Source organism: Spinacia oleracea, chromosome 3 (genome assembly GCF_020520425.1).
Source record: "Spinacia oleracea cultivar Varoflay chromosome 3, BTI_SOV_V1, whole genome shotgun sequence".
Lineage (NCBI taxonomy): Eukaryota > Viridiplantae > Streptophyta > Magnoliopsida > Caryophyllales > Amaranthaceae > Spinacia > Spinacia oleracea.
The window spans coordinates 100,640,989-100,657,896 of NC_079489.1; the positions used below are offsets into that span (position 1 = coordinate 100,640,989).

The 16,908-nt window shown below is 35.8% G+C and overlaps 2 protein-coding genes and 1 pseudogene across 2 annotated transcripts; 1 reads left to right on the top strand and 2 right to left on the bottom strand.

Moving 5' to 3' along the window:
* The first annotated feature begins 490 nt into the window (after positions 1-490).
* On the top strand, positions 491-2,777 carry LOC110776658 (uncharacterized). The gene is made up of 5 exons (XM_021981208.2): positions 491-985; positions 1,099-1,202; positions 1,283-1,454; positions 1,536-1,661; positions 1,946-2,777. Exons 1-5 carry the CDS (start codon positions 800-802, stop codon positions 2,360-2,362), a joined length of 1,005 nt encoding a protein of 334 aa, XP_021836900.2. The 5' UTR covers positions 491-799; the 3' UTR covers positions 2,363-2,777.
* Positions 2,778-2,898: 121 nt separating this feature from the next.
* Positions 2,899-5,396, bottom strand: LOC110776659 (homologous-pairing protein 2 homolog). The gene is made up of 6 exons (XM_021981209.2): positions 5,265-5,396; positions 5,053-5,078; positions 3,968-4,235; positions 3,739-3,809; positions 3,433-3,621; positions 2,899-3,351 (listed from the first exon to the last, which is right to left on the bottom strand). The coding sequence occupies exons 1-6, from the start codon at positions 5,290-5,292 to the stop codon at positions 3,253-3,255; spliced, it is 681 nt and encodes a 226-aa protein (XP_021836901.1). The 5' UTR covers positions 5,293-5,396; the 3' UTR covers positions 2,899-3,252.
* Positions 5,397-12,445: 7,049 nt separating this feature from the next.
* On the bottom strand, positions 12,446-15,511 carry LOC110776663 (uncharacterized; annotated as a pseudogene).
* Positions 15,512-16,908: the final 1,397 nt, after the last annotated feature.

The following is a 16,908-nucleotide window of genomic DNA, read 5'->3' on the forward strand; positions in this document are numbered from 1 at the left end:
AAATTTTACACTAAGAGAATTAGCCTTAATGCTGACACCAAAAAACTTTCCCGATTTGTTATTGATTTTTAGATTTTAATATCAATAAATAATTAGCTTTTTAATTGAATTTAATTGTGAAATTTTAGAGGGTAATTTAGTCTTATCCTAGGAGAACACTAAAAGTGGAATTACCGAAATATCCCTCCTCTCTTCAGTTGTATAATAGAGATAAAGGCAAAAACTTCTAGAGTATTATGTAAAATATACTTCGTATATAAAGTATTTTACAGGTGAGTGAGTCTTACAAATATATTGTAGCTCTTATTTATAGACTTGTAGTCCTATGAGACTTTGACTTATTTTAAGCGCGTTAACAAAATTTGTTAGTCACAAAAATCGGCAGGACCAACAAAAAGTATATATTTTTATTAAACAAAAAATATAAAAGTATATTTCATATATTTTTTTTCAATAACATAAAAAATATACTTGATATTTTATTCCATAAAATATTTGGAAACAACAGATTTGCAATGCTCTTTGGTAAAGTCGTAAGTGCTAACTACTACGGATTGGTTGGTGTATTGCTTTCTTCAACCCTAAGGAATCCAAAACCTGTTAGAAACACGGTGACCTCTTGAACAAAACCCTCCATATTTGATTTCATATCTTGTGTCATCACGTAAAGTTCCCAAGTAACTACATCTCCTTGTTCTCTTCCCCGCCAGCCAAACTAGCCGCCGTAGCAATAGCAGCAGCAGCAGCAGCAGGGGTACTGCTGCTTTCTCCCAGCAGCTTGAAATCTAAGAAGCTAAGCATGGGGAAAACACTGGATGTATTGTTAGGGAGAAGCTTTAAGGCCTCTAAGTTCAAGACGCTTGTAAACCTTGCCATCTCCCGTCTGTCTGTCCTTAAGAACCAGAAGCGAGCCAGGTGTTCCGTTTCCCGTTCCGATGTTGCTCAACTCCTCCGGGGTTCTGAACAAGACCGTGCTCTCATCAGGGTTACCTTCTCGATCTTCCCTTTTACCCTGCATAATAATATGTATATACCGCCTTCCACCGGGGATTCGATTATGATGGATCGTTTTCGTTTTACTTTCTTGTTTATTCATAGGTTGAACAAGTTATCAAAGACCAAAACATGCTGGATGTGTTCTCCATCATTGAGGGCTATTGCATTCTTTTGAGTGAGCGGATCAACCTTATCCAACATCAAAAGTACGTTTCCATCTCCCTTTTTCTAATTTAATTAAATATCTTTGTTTTTGGGTACACTTGTAAATATTTGGTATTTCCAGAACCTTCCCTGAGGAGCTTCAAGAAGCGATATCTAGCCTGGTTTTTGCAGCATCAAGGTGCGGTGAATTACCAGAGATACAAGAAATACGCCAGGTTTTTACATCGCTATATGGCAGAGAGTTCATCCTACGCGCTACTGAATTGCGTAACAGTTGCGGTGTCAACCCCAAGGTACGTACCACTTTCCACTTTCCACTTGTCAAGTCAGTGAATTGTACGAGTGTTTGAGTTAACAGGACTTTCTCCGCCCAGATTATCCAGAAGCTATCTACCAGGCAGCCAAGTCTGGATATCAGAATGAAGGTGCTGAAAGATATAGCCAATGAAAATGCCATCACTTTGCACTTGGAGGAGGAGGCTCCTTCAATGGCATCAGAGGTAGGGGCTTATTTCATTTGAATATCTCAAAAATGTTACCCCCTTTGTCATGAATAAGGACATATTTCTGTATTAAGCTGTCCCGCAATAATACACGAAGTTCACCAGACTTTAACATATTATTACCCAATTCCTCAAAATTGAACTTGAATCATACTCCGTATGTACCTTATAAATTATAAATGGGGGACGGAAGAAGCACCGAAAAGAAATACCAAGTAAGAATGTGCATTACATGTATTTTTTAACAGAGACCAACCATAGTATACTTTGGCTCTCTGCAGGAAAAAGAGGAGGACAATCGGGTTGCTAAGAACCTATCAGCTGATTCACGATCTAGTTCTAGAGATGATTTGAAAGACTTTTCTGAAGAAATGAGCAGAGTTGAGAGTTTGAGTCTTTCAATCAAAAGAAGAAAACATTATAAAGATGTTGCAGAGGCTGCCCAAGAAGCTTTCTTGTCATCAGCATATGCAGCTGCTGCAGCAAAAGCTGCAGTGGATCTCTCTAGGTCTGCTTCTGGAGGGCCACCAGATTACACCCTTGATTTTAACAACAATGAGGAAACCCGTCTAATTCAGATGACGGACATCAACCAAACAGACCCAATAAGCATTTCTTCAACTATTGCCTCAGAGGTAAATGAAATTCATCAAGAAAACCTAGAGTTCAATAAGGGTGAAGATGAAGATAAAGAGTAAAAAGACTTACCCAATTGGCAACAAAGATGAATGGGGAGAAAGAGGAACCAAGCTGCTTTACTATTCTCCTAAACAAACAGCTTCTGATTTTCAAGCTAATTCCGGGAAAGTTAACGAGGAACAGAATTCTGCAGGGCTCACTGTGAAGAACTCACAGAGGTTGAATACAATGAATAAGCCGTTTTCCATGAGAACCAGAAGATAGCATTGATAACCTTGGTTACTACTCAAAGTATCTGTAGATAACAAGAGCAATGTGCAAGGGATATCTATGACTTCTTTTATTTTTTGTTTTATGCAGAACGCAGCTAGAGGCAGTAATTATAGTGTGTATTTTTTTTTGATAGAAATTTTAGTGTGTATTATGTAAAAGATTCACCAGAGTATATTAGCAAAGATTTTGGTTTACTGAGCACATGCCTTAGCCTTACCGTCGTGAATTGATAGCAGGTCAAATTTCCAGTTTTCAAGCATTAAGCTGCAGAATTGATGGACATTAAGATAATTAATCTTGTTTTCACAAAACAATGCAAACGAGGCCGCGAGGTCATATAAAGTCTGTATTACCAGTATACTTGAACTTAAGTTGTATTGAAGGTACATAATTAGATAATGAAACCAGCTATATGAGAATTGATCCTTAAGCTACAACTGAAAGAGGTCTCAAATCGATGAATATTTGTGTTAAGTTTGATAAATATTAGCATGCATGAACATTTTCCAACTACAAGTCATAGTTCTTGTATATTTTGCTAACGTGGCCTAAGCTTCATCCACTGTGCCTGAACATTCTATACTGGTGCAATGCCAGAGAATTGCACAAACATATATACCATAAACTTTGTCGCTATTCACTAGTATTTCCTTCATCATCTATTACGTCTTGAACTTTACTGACCTCTTCCCCGCTTTTTACTTTGTGGCATCAAATCAGCATACAATTGCAAACTCTGACCAGCATCTTCGTCATATTCAAGGCCGAGTTCCTCCTGAAACAATTGGGAGAAGTTGAATTAGTTAAGGGAAAACAAAATATTTGGAGACCTGTAGAAGTGAGGAAGGAAAAAAACCTTAAGTTCTTTAAGATCCCTTGGTAAATTTTCAGTTATTGTATCCCATATATCTCTGAACATCCTTTTGCGCTTTCTCCAATGACTAACTGCAGTTACGTACAGGTCTTCAATAGCCTTCCTGTCTTCTGGTTTCACAAGTGTGACTCCTCCGCGCAATTTAGTCAACTTATCCTCCATTTCCTCCACCTATTTGAGATGTCAACAGAGAATTTATTAAGTTCAAGGTTCTTCCAAGTACAATGATGTATTGCAAAACATGTGAGATTACTGAATAGAAGTATAAAAAAGCTTTAATCCACAGACCTCTGTCTTAAGTCTTCCCAGTTTCATTCGCATATCTTCTAGTGTCAGATTTGACTGCAAGGCTCTGGTTTCTGAATACGAAAAATACGAGGGAGAACAAGGTAAAGTCAGCATACATCACTAGTGTTGCACCCAAAATTCTACTGCTTCAATCTTTATTTTCACCTTCATATAAATATGAAAGGGTGTATAAGAATCAAGTGTTCATTAAGGTGCATGGTTAGCATACCTCCCTCAAGCTCGCTAACTGCTCTCTTCTGTACATTTATTTGTTCCTGCAGCTTGCCATTCTCTTCCTTCATGTGACTAAGCTCTTCGCTGTTTGGAATTTCAAACTGGTCTTGACGTGCAATGTAGATCTTCTGCTTTCCATACTCTTTGAATGCAATCTTTCCACTATCAGCAAGTGAATCAAGAGCTTTCTGGACAGCAGTCTTTTTGAGATTGAACTTTTGCAATGCATCAGCAACATTCTGAGTGTTTAACGGCCTATTTTGCTGGTAACAGCCAATCAACATGATACTAATTAGTAATTAGGGAATTAATTAATGGATAAAATAAAAGAAAATGCTCTAAATTCCTGTTATAAATTCTAAACTGTGATCTTGTCTTTGCTCATTTTCCATTCAATAATCTGATCCGCTGCTAATAACTGACACGGAGAGGTTACTTTCCAAAAGCTAAATGAAATCTTTTTAACAATCTATCCAAGTTGCAAAACCTCACACTAGTTACAATATGATAACAAACCGCTTCAAATCAGACCAGCTGCCAACTCGAATCCACAAAAATAGACAGTTCTCACCATCGCATTCAGAAGCATACTAAAATGTTTCTTCGCAATACATTGAAAAAAATAGGGCCAAATTGTCAAACTCATTATTAACTTAAAATTTTATAGATCTTTTCTTTGATCCTTCCGAGATTATAAAACAAGCAGCATTAGTTGCCACTTTTAGACTCTAACTTCAATTCCATAAAATCATCAGATTATTGCAATTATCCATAGCAAAATCTTAATAATTACACCAAAAATTGCAGAAAATTGTCCTAATTGTAACTTTCAACTAAACCTGATAACCTAAAACCAACTATTTTGCTTTTGCAGTTCCTTCTTTATACAGAAAAATCCATGACACTCTGAAGTCTAAACAACTTAAGTTCTAAAATTACATGCTTAAACGTTGTTTATAATTTCAAAATATGAAAATAAAAATTTGACGACCATTACTTAATCTAAAGCGAGGATTTTACAGTGTAATTTTCGGATCCCCCCCCAAACCAAAAAAAGAGGGTTTTAAGAAAATCAATTACCTCGTTGACGAAGTTGAGTACTATACCTGAAGAAATAGGAAGAAGAATGAACAAAATTTAGAGAAATCAACACAGAAAATTGTCATAAGTAAGTGAAATTAAGATAAAATTGTATGAATTCAGCGAAATGAGTGCTATAATCAAATGTTAAACCATGAAAATCAGAAAAACAGTAGCTATTGAAGTAGAGGATGGATGGGAGAGAGAAATACCTTCGGCGCTGTCGGGTTTGGGGGCCATGGGTGATGGGAGGAGAGAGAAAAGTATGAGAATTTGGTGTGTGCGCGGGAAATTGACGAGTGGGGTGGAGGTAGAACTGTAGAAGCCACTCTTTAAATTGACGAGTGTGACATTTTCTGATTTTAAATTGTTACCTTTTGAGCGCAAATTTTTGGCTATACCCGGGTACAGCCAAAGCTGGCTGTACCCCCATCCAAAACGGTGTCGTTTTGTGTTGTTTAAAATGAACATTAATATACTGGTACAAAAATGAACATTTACTATTTCGAAAATGAACATTTATTTATTTATTGGGAATGAACATTTACTATTTTGTAAATGAACATTTATTTATTTATTTGGAAATAAACTACAAAAATGAGCATTTACTATTTCGGAAATGAACATTTATTTATTTATTTGGAATGAACATTTACTATTTTGGATATGAACATTTATGTATTTATTTGGAAATAAACAATATAGGCGCTTGTAAAAACATAAAAGACCAATGAAGTGAACAATTTCATTATGAACATTAACCATATATTTATTGTGAACAAACAAATAAACAAGAAAGAACAAATAATTCAACAAAAAAGAACAAACAATAAAAAAAAGAACATAAAATTCCAGAAAAAAGAACAACCAAAACAACAATTATGAACAATTTTATGATGAATTTTAAAGCCAACATGAAAGAACAAACAATAAAACAAGAAAGAACAAATACTGGTACAAAAATGAACATTTACTATTTCGAAAATGAACGTTTATTTATTTATTTGGAATGAACATTTACTATTTTGGAAATGAACATTTATTTATTTATTTGGAAATACACTACAAAAATGAACATTTACTATTTTGGAAATGAACATTTACTATTTCGGAAAAGAACATTTATTTATTTATTTGGAATGAATATTTACTATTTTGGAAATGAACATTTATTTATTTATTTGGAAATAAACAACATAGGCGCTTGTAAAAACATAAAAGACCAATGAAGTCAACAATTTCATTATGAACATTAACCATATATTTATTGTGAGCAAACAAATAATGAACAAACAATATAAAAAAGAACATAAAATTTCAGAAAAAAAAACAAACAATACAACAATTATGAACAATTTTATGATGAATTTTAAAGCCAACATGAAAGAATAAACAATAAAACAAGAAAGAACAAATACTGGTACAAAAATGAACATTTACTATTTCGAAAATGAACGTTTATTTATTTGTTTGGAATGAACATTTACTATTTTGGAAATGAACATTTATTTATTTATTTGGAAATACACTACAAAAATGAACATTTACTATTTTGGAAATGGACATTTACTATTTCAGAAAAGAACATTTATTTATTTATTTGGAATGAATATTTACTATTTTGGAAATGAACATTTATTTATTTATTTGGAAATAAACAACATAGGCGCTTGTAAAAACATAAAAGACCAATGAAGTGAACAATTTCATTATGAACATTAACCATATATTTATTGTGAACAAACAAATAAGTCAACAAAAAAGAACAAACAATATAAAAAAGAACATAAAATTTCAGAAAAAAGAACAAACAATACAACAATTATGAACAATTTTATGATGAATTTTAAAGCCAACATGAAAGAACAAACAATACAACAAGAAAGAACAAACAATAAAGCAAATAATTATTATGAACAAACAAATAAACAAGAAAGAACAAATAATTCAACAAAAAAGAACAAACAATATAAAAAAGAACATAAAATTCCAGAAAAAAGAACAAACAATACAACAATTATGAACAATTTTATGATGAATTTTAAAGCCAACATGAAAGAACAAACAATACAACAATAAGTTTGAAGAATGAATTTAAAAAACAACAAGAAAGAACAAACAATACAACAAGAAAGAACAAACAATACAAAAAGAAAGAATAAAAGATTAATGAAGAATTTAATTATGAACATTTACCATATGATTATTATAAACAAACAAATAAACAAGAAAGAACAAACAATATAAAAAAGAACATAAAATTCCAGAAGAAATAACAAAAAATACAACAATTATGAAAATTTGATGATGAATTTAAAAAACAACATGAAAGAACAAACAGTACAACAAGAAAGAACAAACAGTACAATAAGAATGAACAAACAGTACAATAAAAAAGAACAAACAGTTGACAAGAATGAACAAACAATATGAGCGCATCGTTTTTTGGGGTACAGCCAGAGCTGGCTGTAACCGGGTACAGCAGTTAGCGATTGCCTCTTGAGGTAGATTGGAATTTACTAGTCTTATATTTACGCGATGCGTACCAATTGCTTATTGGTTCGGTGGTGATTGGGGCTGAACTTGGTAGGGAGAACTCGTGTTCGATCCCCCGCAATAATAATGGGGAGGGGACTGGAACCGGAAAATACAATATTTTTGTTACTTGACCAACCGTCGGGAAAAGCAAATACAACGGGTACGCTAATCAGTAAGATTAATGAAGTAGCAATTAATGCAAAAACAGCCAATTGGTGGAACGAAAAGGACAATATACAGGATGGGAAGAAGGAGTTCGTATACTTGACTTGATATCCACAGCTAGACCTGTCAAACGGGTCGGTCGGGTCGGGTTGTAAAAAATTATTTTCGGGTTCGGGTTAGATCGGGTCGGTCACTTTCGGGTTCGGGTTTACAAATGCTTGTTCAAGACCCAGAACTTTCGGGTTCGGGTCCACCCAACGGGTTGAGAGATTTTAAAACGCGCATTATATTTTCATTAATTTAGGTGATAAATATACAAAATATGGGCACAAATTAACAAATTTTCCTACATAAGTTTATATTTAGTCAAATTCAACCGTAAAATGGCGTATAATTCAAATTAAAATCATATTACACACAATAATAGTAAAAAACAGCGTGTTTATTATGCTTAAATTTTCTCATAATCGCATTTATTACTATAAATACAACGATTTTCAATCGGTCGGGTCCAAAACGGGTTCGGTCGGGTTTTGACCCATTACTTTTCGGGTTGCTCGGGTTCGGATAAAATCGGGTTACGGGTCGCAAAATCTTGTTCAGGACCCAGTATTTTCGGGTCGGGTTCGGGTCGGTTTTCGGGTCGGGTCGATTTTTGACGGGTCTATCCACAGCCGTAGTCCGAGCCCACGGAATATGTATAAGAATCTACCAATTCTACCAATCCTAAGGATCCGTACCGTAGGATTAATTATAGATCCAAGACAATATATAGTAAGTTTGAGTTGTTTTTGCGTGCTCTACGTTTGGAAGATTTGCGAATCCCTGTTGCTTATGGCCCTGTTCGGCAAAATTAGCGGTAGCGGGTAGCGGTTAGCGGTTGAGTAGCGGGTAGCGGTTAAAGTAGCGAGTAGCGGTGAATAGTAGCGGGTAACGGTTAGCTGTCAAAGTAGCGGTAACTAATATGAGTGTTCGGTAAAAGTAGCGGTTGATATTATAAAAATAAAAATAAAAGCAAGAATATTATTTAAAACTTTATTATAAATTTGTCAAACGCTACCCGCTACCTTAAACGCTACTAATTTTAACGTTTGACAAAAGCTACCCAACCGCTACCTCAACCGCTAACCGCTACCTAAATCGCTACTTTACCAAACACTTACAAATTTTACAAGTAGCGTCTTGACTAGGTCAAAACGCTACCCGCTACCTCAAACGCTACCGCCGAACACGCCCTATGTAAAAACTTTCCAAGGCCCGCCTCACGGTATCCATTCAATTCTATTTGAATTTATTTATAAATTTTTAGTTCTATTTTTTTGTTCTTAATTTATTCTATTCTAACTTGTTATATTCTAGTCAATCAAAGCGGTTTAATTGTTGTTCATATTGAAATGAATCGAGATTGATAAGGAGTTGGTCAATGATACTCGAGCTAAAGAAAGTCGAAATGGACGCGGATCAGTTTCGAGTGAATGGATATTCTGAAATAGAGAAAAAATAGGATTGGTAAATAATACCACTCCTAGAGCCCCTAATATAAGACCCGACCCCAGAAAGACTAAAGAAAAAGCGATTCCCGTAGTAGCGGCGAGCGAAATGGGAGCAGCCTAAACCGTGAAAACGGGGTTGTGGGAGAGCAATACAAGCGTCAGAATAACCCAGTATCGAATACTGGTAATAATATCAGCAAAAGAACGTTCTCCTGTGCTTCCAGACATACTGAGCTCCACATAGTCTTGTACAGTCAAAGGCAAATCCGTAAAAGATGAACTCAGTAAATTTCTATTTACTTATGAATCATTAATCTTCCTTTCCTGGAGTTTCTACCTTATTCATATGATTCCATCTTTTTTAAAAAAAGAGAAAAATTCTTTAAATGTAATAACTGCACCAAGTGCTATTTTTACCCAAGGATTTGCTTTAATTAATTAATTAGAATTCTATAAAAAAAAGTATATATAATAAGTACAAGAAATGTAGAACTAAAAAAGAAATTGGATTTCTACATATAATATAGGATAATTGACTTTCCTTCGATTTATTTAAACCATGATCATATGCAAATGCATAAATATATTCCTGAAAGATAAGTGGATATAAAAAATTATGTTGCCAAGACCTGTCTAGTTCTATATGTCTTTGGAATTCTTCCTTGGGATGTATTAAATATGTATGAAGGGGGGAATAATAAAGAAATAAAAGTTTCTACCCAAATTTAAAAATGCAAATGCAACAAATACAAAAGGAATTGATAAAACATTTTTAATAAAAAGAATTCTGCTACTTAAATACTTAATTAGATTTATAAAATTTCGTTTAGTATAGAATATCAGTTAAATTTCGACTATTATTATGACATTACATATTTCAACCTGATTAAAAAACGAAATAGATACAGGATTTGATCCCTTCGCCGAGATAAAGACCTAATAATAAGAAATCATAAAGAGTGCATTTATTTAACCAATCTTTTTGGCTTAGCGGCCAAAAAGCACAAGCCCGAAAACATAATATGCGCTCCGGCCACACCTTCGTAACTCCAAATGCCAGGATCCGTTATAGTACCCCCTGTAATACTCCAACCGCCAGGTTTTACTACAATTACTTGAAATGCGTTTGGATAATATCCCTTTTCGATTGGGCATGGCTCCGACTATTCCTGGAGCCCGCCAATTAGTTAACCATAGACATATTTTAGTTAACGGCCGCATAGTAGATATACCAAGTTATCGTTGCAAACCCCAAGATACTATTATGGCGAGGGATGAACAAAAATCCATAGCTGTAATTCAAAATTCTCTTGATTTATCCCCCCGCGAGGAATTACCCAAACATTTGACTCTTAACCCATTCCCATATAAAGGATTAGTTAATCAAATAATAGATAGTAAGTGGGTCGGTTTAAAAATAAATGAATTACTAGTGGTAGAATATTATTCCCGTCAGACGTAGCCCACCTAACCACCAAGAACTCGCCCCAAATTAGGATTAGCCCTAAGGACGAACCGGGTGCTAACACCAAAAAATATTTATGCGATGCGTGCAAGATAATACTCCTCTATTTATTTAAGAGATACACTTGTCTTTTTCGGCCGTATTTATTTAAAAGATACACTTGTCATTTTTGATAACTTATCAACTCCACCATCTAATTAAATAATCTATCTAATATATTCTATGTCCCACCACCCTATTAAACAAATAATTTCACACCCCCACCTAGAGCTGTCAAAAACTAACCCGACCTGAACCGACCGAACCCGTAACCGACCATGACCCGAAATTACGGTAAACCAGGTAACCCGAACCTGTACCCGACCCGAAAAAACCGATAACCGATTTTAACCCGTTATTGTAACACCCGAACCCGACACCCGACCCGAAAATGACCGATAATCGAACTGACCCGACCGAACAATAACCCGAACCCGATTCGATACCCGACCCGATGTCAACCCGAAACCGATTGTAACTCGATGAAACCTGCTATTGACCCGACTTGTGACAACCCGCTACCCGATTTACCCGAGTTATCAATGACACGACCAAATATTAACTTCAACAATAAATATATTTTAATTATTTATTGCTAGATACTGAAAATTTTAACTCTAAAATAAGTTAAACAAAATTTTTTAGAATATAAAATAATTAAAATGTATAGGTTAATTATCAGACCCGAGTTTGACCCGTCCCTAAGAGTAACCCGACCTGAATTCTATTTGATCTGATTATTATCCGATCCAAACTAAGACACGAACCCGAAAACAACTGTGTTGCAAACCGACTTAAACCCGACTCGATAAGACCCGAACCCGAAATGACCTGCTGCAAACCGACTTAAACCTGACCCGATAAGACCCGAACCCGAAATCAAACCTGACCGAAATGTGACCCGACCCGAACCCGACCTGAACCCGGGATTGGAAAAAACCCGACATGACCCGACCTGAAATCGACCCGACCGAACCTGGACTCAACCCGGATGGAATATTGACCCGACACGACCCGACCTGATCATGACCCGAGACCCGGGATGACCCGACCCAAACCCGACCCGATGACCTGTTTTGACAGCTCTACCCCCACCCCTCTAATATGACATGGTCCCCACTTATTGTACTTATTAAAATATCTAACCTAACCTCACTTGTTTTATTAATTTATTTCATTCAATTCTTCTTCTTTATAAATACGGAGGGAGTATCAAAACTTTAAATTGTTTATTGCAATTATTCACCAGTATAAAATGCCACAAATTTTGTTCACAAAATTCATCTAAATACAAATTATACATAATCCCTATTTTTTGTTTGGTAAAATATTAAACATTATTACCACAAGGTAGTAAATAATCAAAATACAACCAGAGAAGCAAGAAACACCAGTTAAGGGAGCACAGTCTCACCCTCAACAAAACAAAAAACAAAGTAAGCTGCAGTTGAGAGCATAACTAAACGGGTCATCTTGTATATTGTCCATGTTGATACCCACACAACATTCTGAAGCAAAATATTCACCACCTAACAATTGTATCTCCCCTGCATAAATGTTTCAATTTCTTATAATAATGTTGCATACTCCCTGTGGTAATACACCTGACAAATCTAGCATTTGGCCATAGCTTACCAATATCATTGATTTCTGAAGTCACACACCCTAAATCAAGATCCGTACAAAGTTGCTCCTAATTAGTTTGCAGAAGAGAGAATGCCTTGATCAAAGCTATAGCATACGGGGCTCGAATAGAGTCGATTATCTCAAACCTCCCAAGGCCCCATAGAAGGTGACAATACATCTGCTGCTGTAAGTTCGAACCTTTAACAACTTCTGCAGGAGCAATGCACGTAGAAAGGAAATAAGATTATACCACTAATCACTTTATTAGTACTACTAATTACATTATTTATCATCAACCATTCCCTATTTCCTTTTTTCTAGCTTAAAAATTTCCATTTTCATCTTATTTTTACCAACAAAACTCTCTAACTCTAACCATTATTTCTCCACTTCCCAAAGTTCTCATCTTTTTCTAATTCATAACCCATTAAAAATCCAATCTTCATCCTTTTTTTCACAAAAAACATACATTTTCTGGGCAGAAGAATAGAGATTGCAACTTTCTTAATCTTTTTGCAGATTAATTAAGGAGTTAATTAATCATAGTCCCAGAATGTAATTAAGATCAGAAGCAATATGGGAAGATTCTAATACAAACTGGTGCGTAAGGCCCAACACGAAGCCAGGCCCGCACCTAGCAAGCACAGCGCGCAAGGCAACGCAGCAGCAGCCAAGGCACGCAAGGCCCAGCGCAAGGCCAGGCCCAGCGCGCATGGCAGCTGGCGCGCCCGTGGGCTGCGAGCAAATCGTGGGCTACGAGCATTCGTGGGCTCCTCCGCGCGTGCGCATGGCCTGCGCCCCTTGTGGGTCGTGCACGTGTGTGTGTTGAAGTTCGTGCATGCATCAAATCCTTAAGCAATTAGGATTAGATTAAAAGATTAATTTCCTAAAGTTACTAGTTTTAATTAAGGTCTAATTCTAATAGAATTAGATTACTTGAAACCTAGTAGACTTCTAATTCCATTATTCCTACCCTATAAATATGTGATGGCATTCACAATTTGTAACAACATAATCTCAAGTATTCACATAGTTTTAAGGATTAAAACTAAGATTAATTTGCCTCAAATTATTCGAATAACATAATACCTTAGGTGCAATTCTAGTTAATTAAATCTAAGGCGGATCCGAACGTGCTGTGGACTATCTACGGAGGGACGACATTTGGAGTCCTGAACTTATTCTTGTTCGGTTCGGGAGCAGCTAGGGAGGGCACGCTACAAAGAGTATGAATCCCAAATTATGCTAATTGTTATGTGGCAATTAATTTGGATTCCTGCCTTTATGGTTTTTCCACATGAAATATATATGATTTATATGTATCATAACCTAACAAAATGAACCTGGAGATTTTTTATCTCTTGTCATCACAACAGTAGGCAATCCAAACAACCCTCTTGCATTATGAAAGTTATCGATTTGCAAATCAATTGTAACTCGCTCTTCAAGGACATGGACCATTCTTGACAAACAAGCATACTGACCAATCTTTATGTCTGCACTAGGTTTAAGAATTTTGGTCGATAATGAATTTGTGGGTTCAAAAAATAACCGGCAGCATGTAATGGCCTGTGGCGTTGAGCTTCCCAACGCTCATCAATAATGTCCAACACAGTTTTGTAACTACAAGCAAAATATATAACCCATAAATAAGTTCTAAAGTATTTAAGGTAATGTAAAATGAAACGAAAGTAAGAAAAACAAACTGAAACTCACTTTTTTTCCACGTTGTTGAAGTTTTCTTTGACTTGAACTTTGGCTTGCTCCATTGCTTCATAAATGAATCCCATGGAAGGTTCGTCCGAGTCCACCATTCTCAGCACTTTAACTAAGGGAAGAGCAGCTTTCAAACACATTATTACACTACTCCAAAACCCAAGAGTATCCAAAAAAGATTCTTTGAACCTTATTTCCTTCTACAGAAGCAGCAAACTTAGATGATCTCCACTTTGAAGATGTAAACATGGCTAATAATGGACCTTTTTGCTCATTTAGACATCTTAAAGTCAAGTAAGAGGTAGCAAATCGAGTTACCCCAGGCCTTATTAACTCTCTTCCATTCGTGAACTCCTTTAGCCAAGTAAGAACCATTGTTCTAGAGTATATGAAAGTTGTTATTCTCCTGCCTTTCACAATTGTCAGATTATGCACTCTGATTTTCTTATCCAAATCTTCTAACATCAAATCTATACAATGAGCAGCACATGGAGTCCAAAACAATTTTGTCCTCTTTTCCATTAACAACTCTCCAACAGATTTGTAGTTTCCGGCATTATCGGTCACAATTTGCACCACATTTTCCTCTCCTACCTTTTCTACAACGGCATCTAGCATTTCTAATACTTTATCTGCTGTTTTAGAGATATCAGATGTGTCAACAGAAGATAAGAACACAGAACCTTTGGGGCTATTCACTAGAAAATTACAAATTGACCTTCTCTTTCAATCACTCTAGCCATCTGACATGATAGTGCAACCTGTTTGCTTCCATTCAGCTTTAAATTCTTCAAGCATATCCATTACACTAGCTACTTCCTTATTCAAAAGAGGCACCCTAATCTCATGATAACTTGGCGGCTTCAATCCAATTCCATACTTTGCAATCTTTTCAACCATAAAAACAAACTCTGGATTATTCGCAGCAGTAAAAGGAATAGCACTAGTATAGAAAAACCGTGCAATTTGTTGGCAAACTTCATCTCTTTCTTCCTCTTTTGTACTTTTGATTAAGAGTGGTTTGTACTGAACTCCTCTTTGAAGTCACATAAGAATCTATAGGTCCCTTACCCTTTCGTTGAGAAGCATTGGCTCCTTGGTGCACTTCAGTTTCGTATTCATCATCCTCACCAATATCAGAATATATCTTTTTCTTCCTTGCTGCTTCTTGTTCACTATTATGTAATAAAGCTCTCATTTCTTCTTTAACATCATTAGGGGCTTGAAGGCAAGGTTCAACATTAAGGTGAGTGCCAGCTAAGTGATGTTTTAGCCTGAAAATACCACTAGAACGCACAATATTGCAATATTTACACCTCACTTTCCTAGTGCTTTTATCCACCTCAATGCCATGTTCCCATCCTGGGTCTGATCTAGTTCCCGGTGAATTTTTCTTCTTTTTGGTTGAACTTGCCATATTCTAGAACCTGCAAATATGAAATATTGTAATCATTGATCACCAATTCACCATCATATACTACTAATATCCAAGCATTGATCACCAAGAAGTCAATCATTGATCACCAATTCACGATCATATACTACTAATTAAGAAACTGATCACAGAGGCATTCAAAATTTCAGAGTATCAGACATTCAGATTTAAGAGTGTTGTTAAGCAACTCCAAGTCTCCAATTATCACAAGCAACTCACAACAAAGTCACAACAATTATCATATGCCTTATTAAGGCTGAGTCTTTGCAAGCAGAAAGCAGCAACAAATTCACAATAAGTTCACAATTTTAAAGACAATTCACCCTCCTGCAGTCCTGCCTTATTAAGCCAGCAATTTTTGAATTTACATAAATCAAATTAAACTGTTGTCTGCTGCAATTTTTGAATTCAAATACATAAATCAATTTGAATTACCATTTCACATTTACACTGCTGCAGTTTTTGAAAATTAAATGATAAACATAAATCAAATTGAAATTTCGAAAATTAAAGTATGCAAATTGAATACATAAATCAAATTAAAATTTCGAAAATCAATTCATCAAAATCACCAAATCAATTGAAAGTATCAGTACTCAAATTGAAAGAAAAAATGAAGAAAAAATGAAGAAAAATGGCAAAATAAATTACCTTGTGTGGAGTGAGCAGCGATCTTCAATGAAAAAAGAAGAAGAAGAGTCGTAGAGGTACAGTAGCAGCGTGGGCATCAAAGTCGAGGGAGCAAGCTGAGAAGAGAGCTTCAATTCGAGCAAGAACATCTGACCACCGAGCTTCAATTCGAGAAGAAGAAGAGCCGTAGAGGTATAGTAGCAACGTAGGCATCAAAGTCGAGGGAGCAAGCTGAGAAGAGAGCTTCAATTCGAGCAAGAATAGCTAAGCACCGAGCTTCAATTCGAGAAGAAGAAGGTGCGCGAAGGAGAAGATGAAGTTGGGGCTTAGGGCATGAACGGTATCCACGGGGGGTTTGTGTTATTTTGTCTTAAGTGGGCTTCAAACACTGGGTTTTTAGTTTGGGCTTCATTTAAATGACCAAAAGCAGGATCAGTAGAATCGATTGTGGGATCGCGATTCTATACTATCCCACCGATTCTATACGATCCTGAACGATCCTAAATAGGATCCTGGAGTATTTGCGATTTTATCATCGATCCGGATCGTTTTGAAAATTCTGGATCGTAGGATCGTACGATTCTACGATCCGGATCGCGATCCTAATAACCTGTGGAACTATTGAGGTAGTGGATGAAGACAGTGAAAATGATGCAAGTGAAGGTGACGATGTAACTATTAGAATCACCGAACTGCCAGTTTGGAAGTGGACTCAAGATTATAAGGAATTTTAAAAAGAGACAGAGATC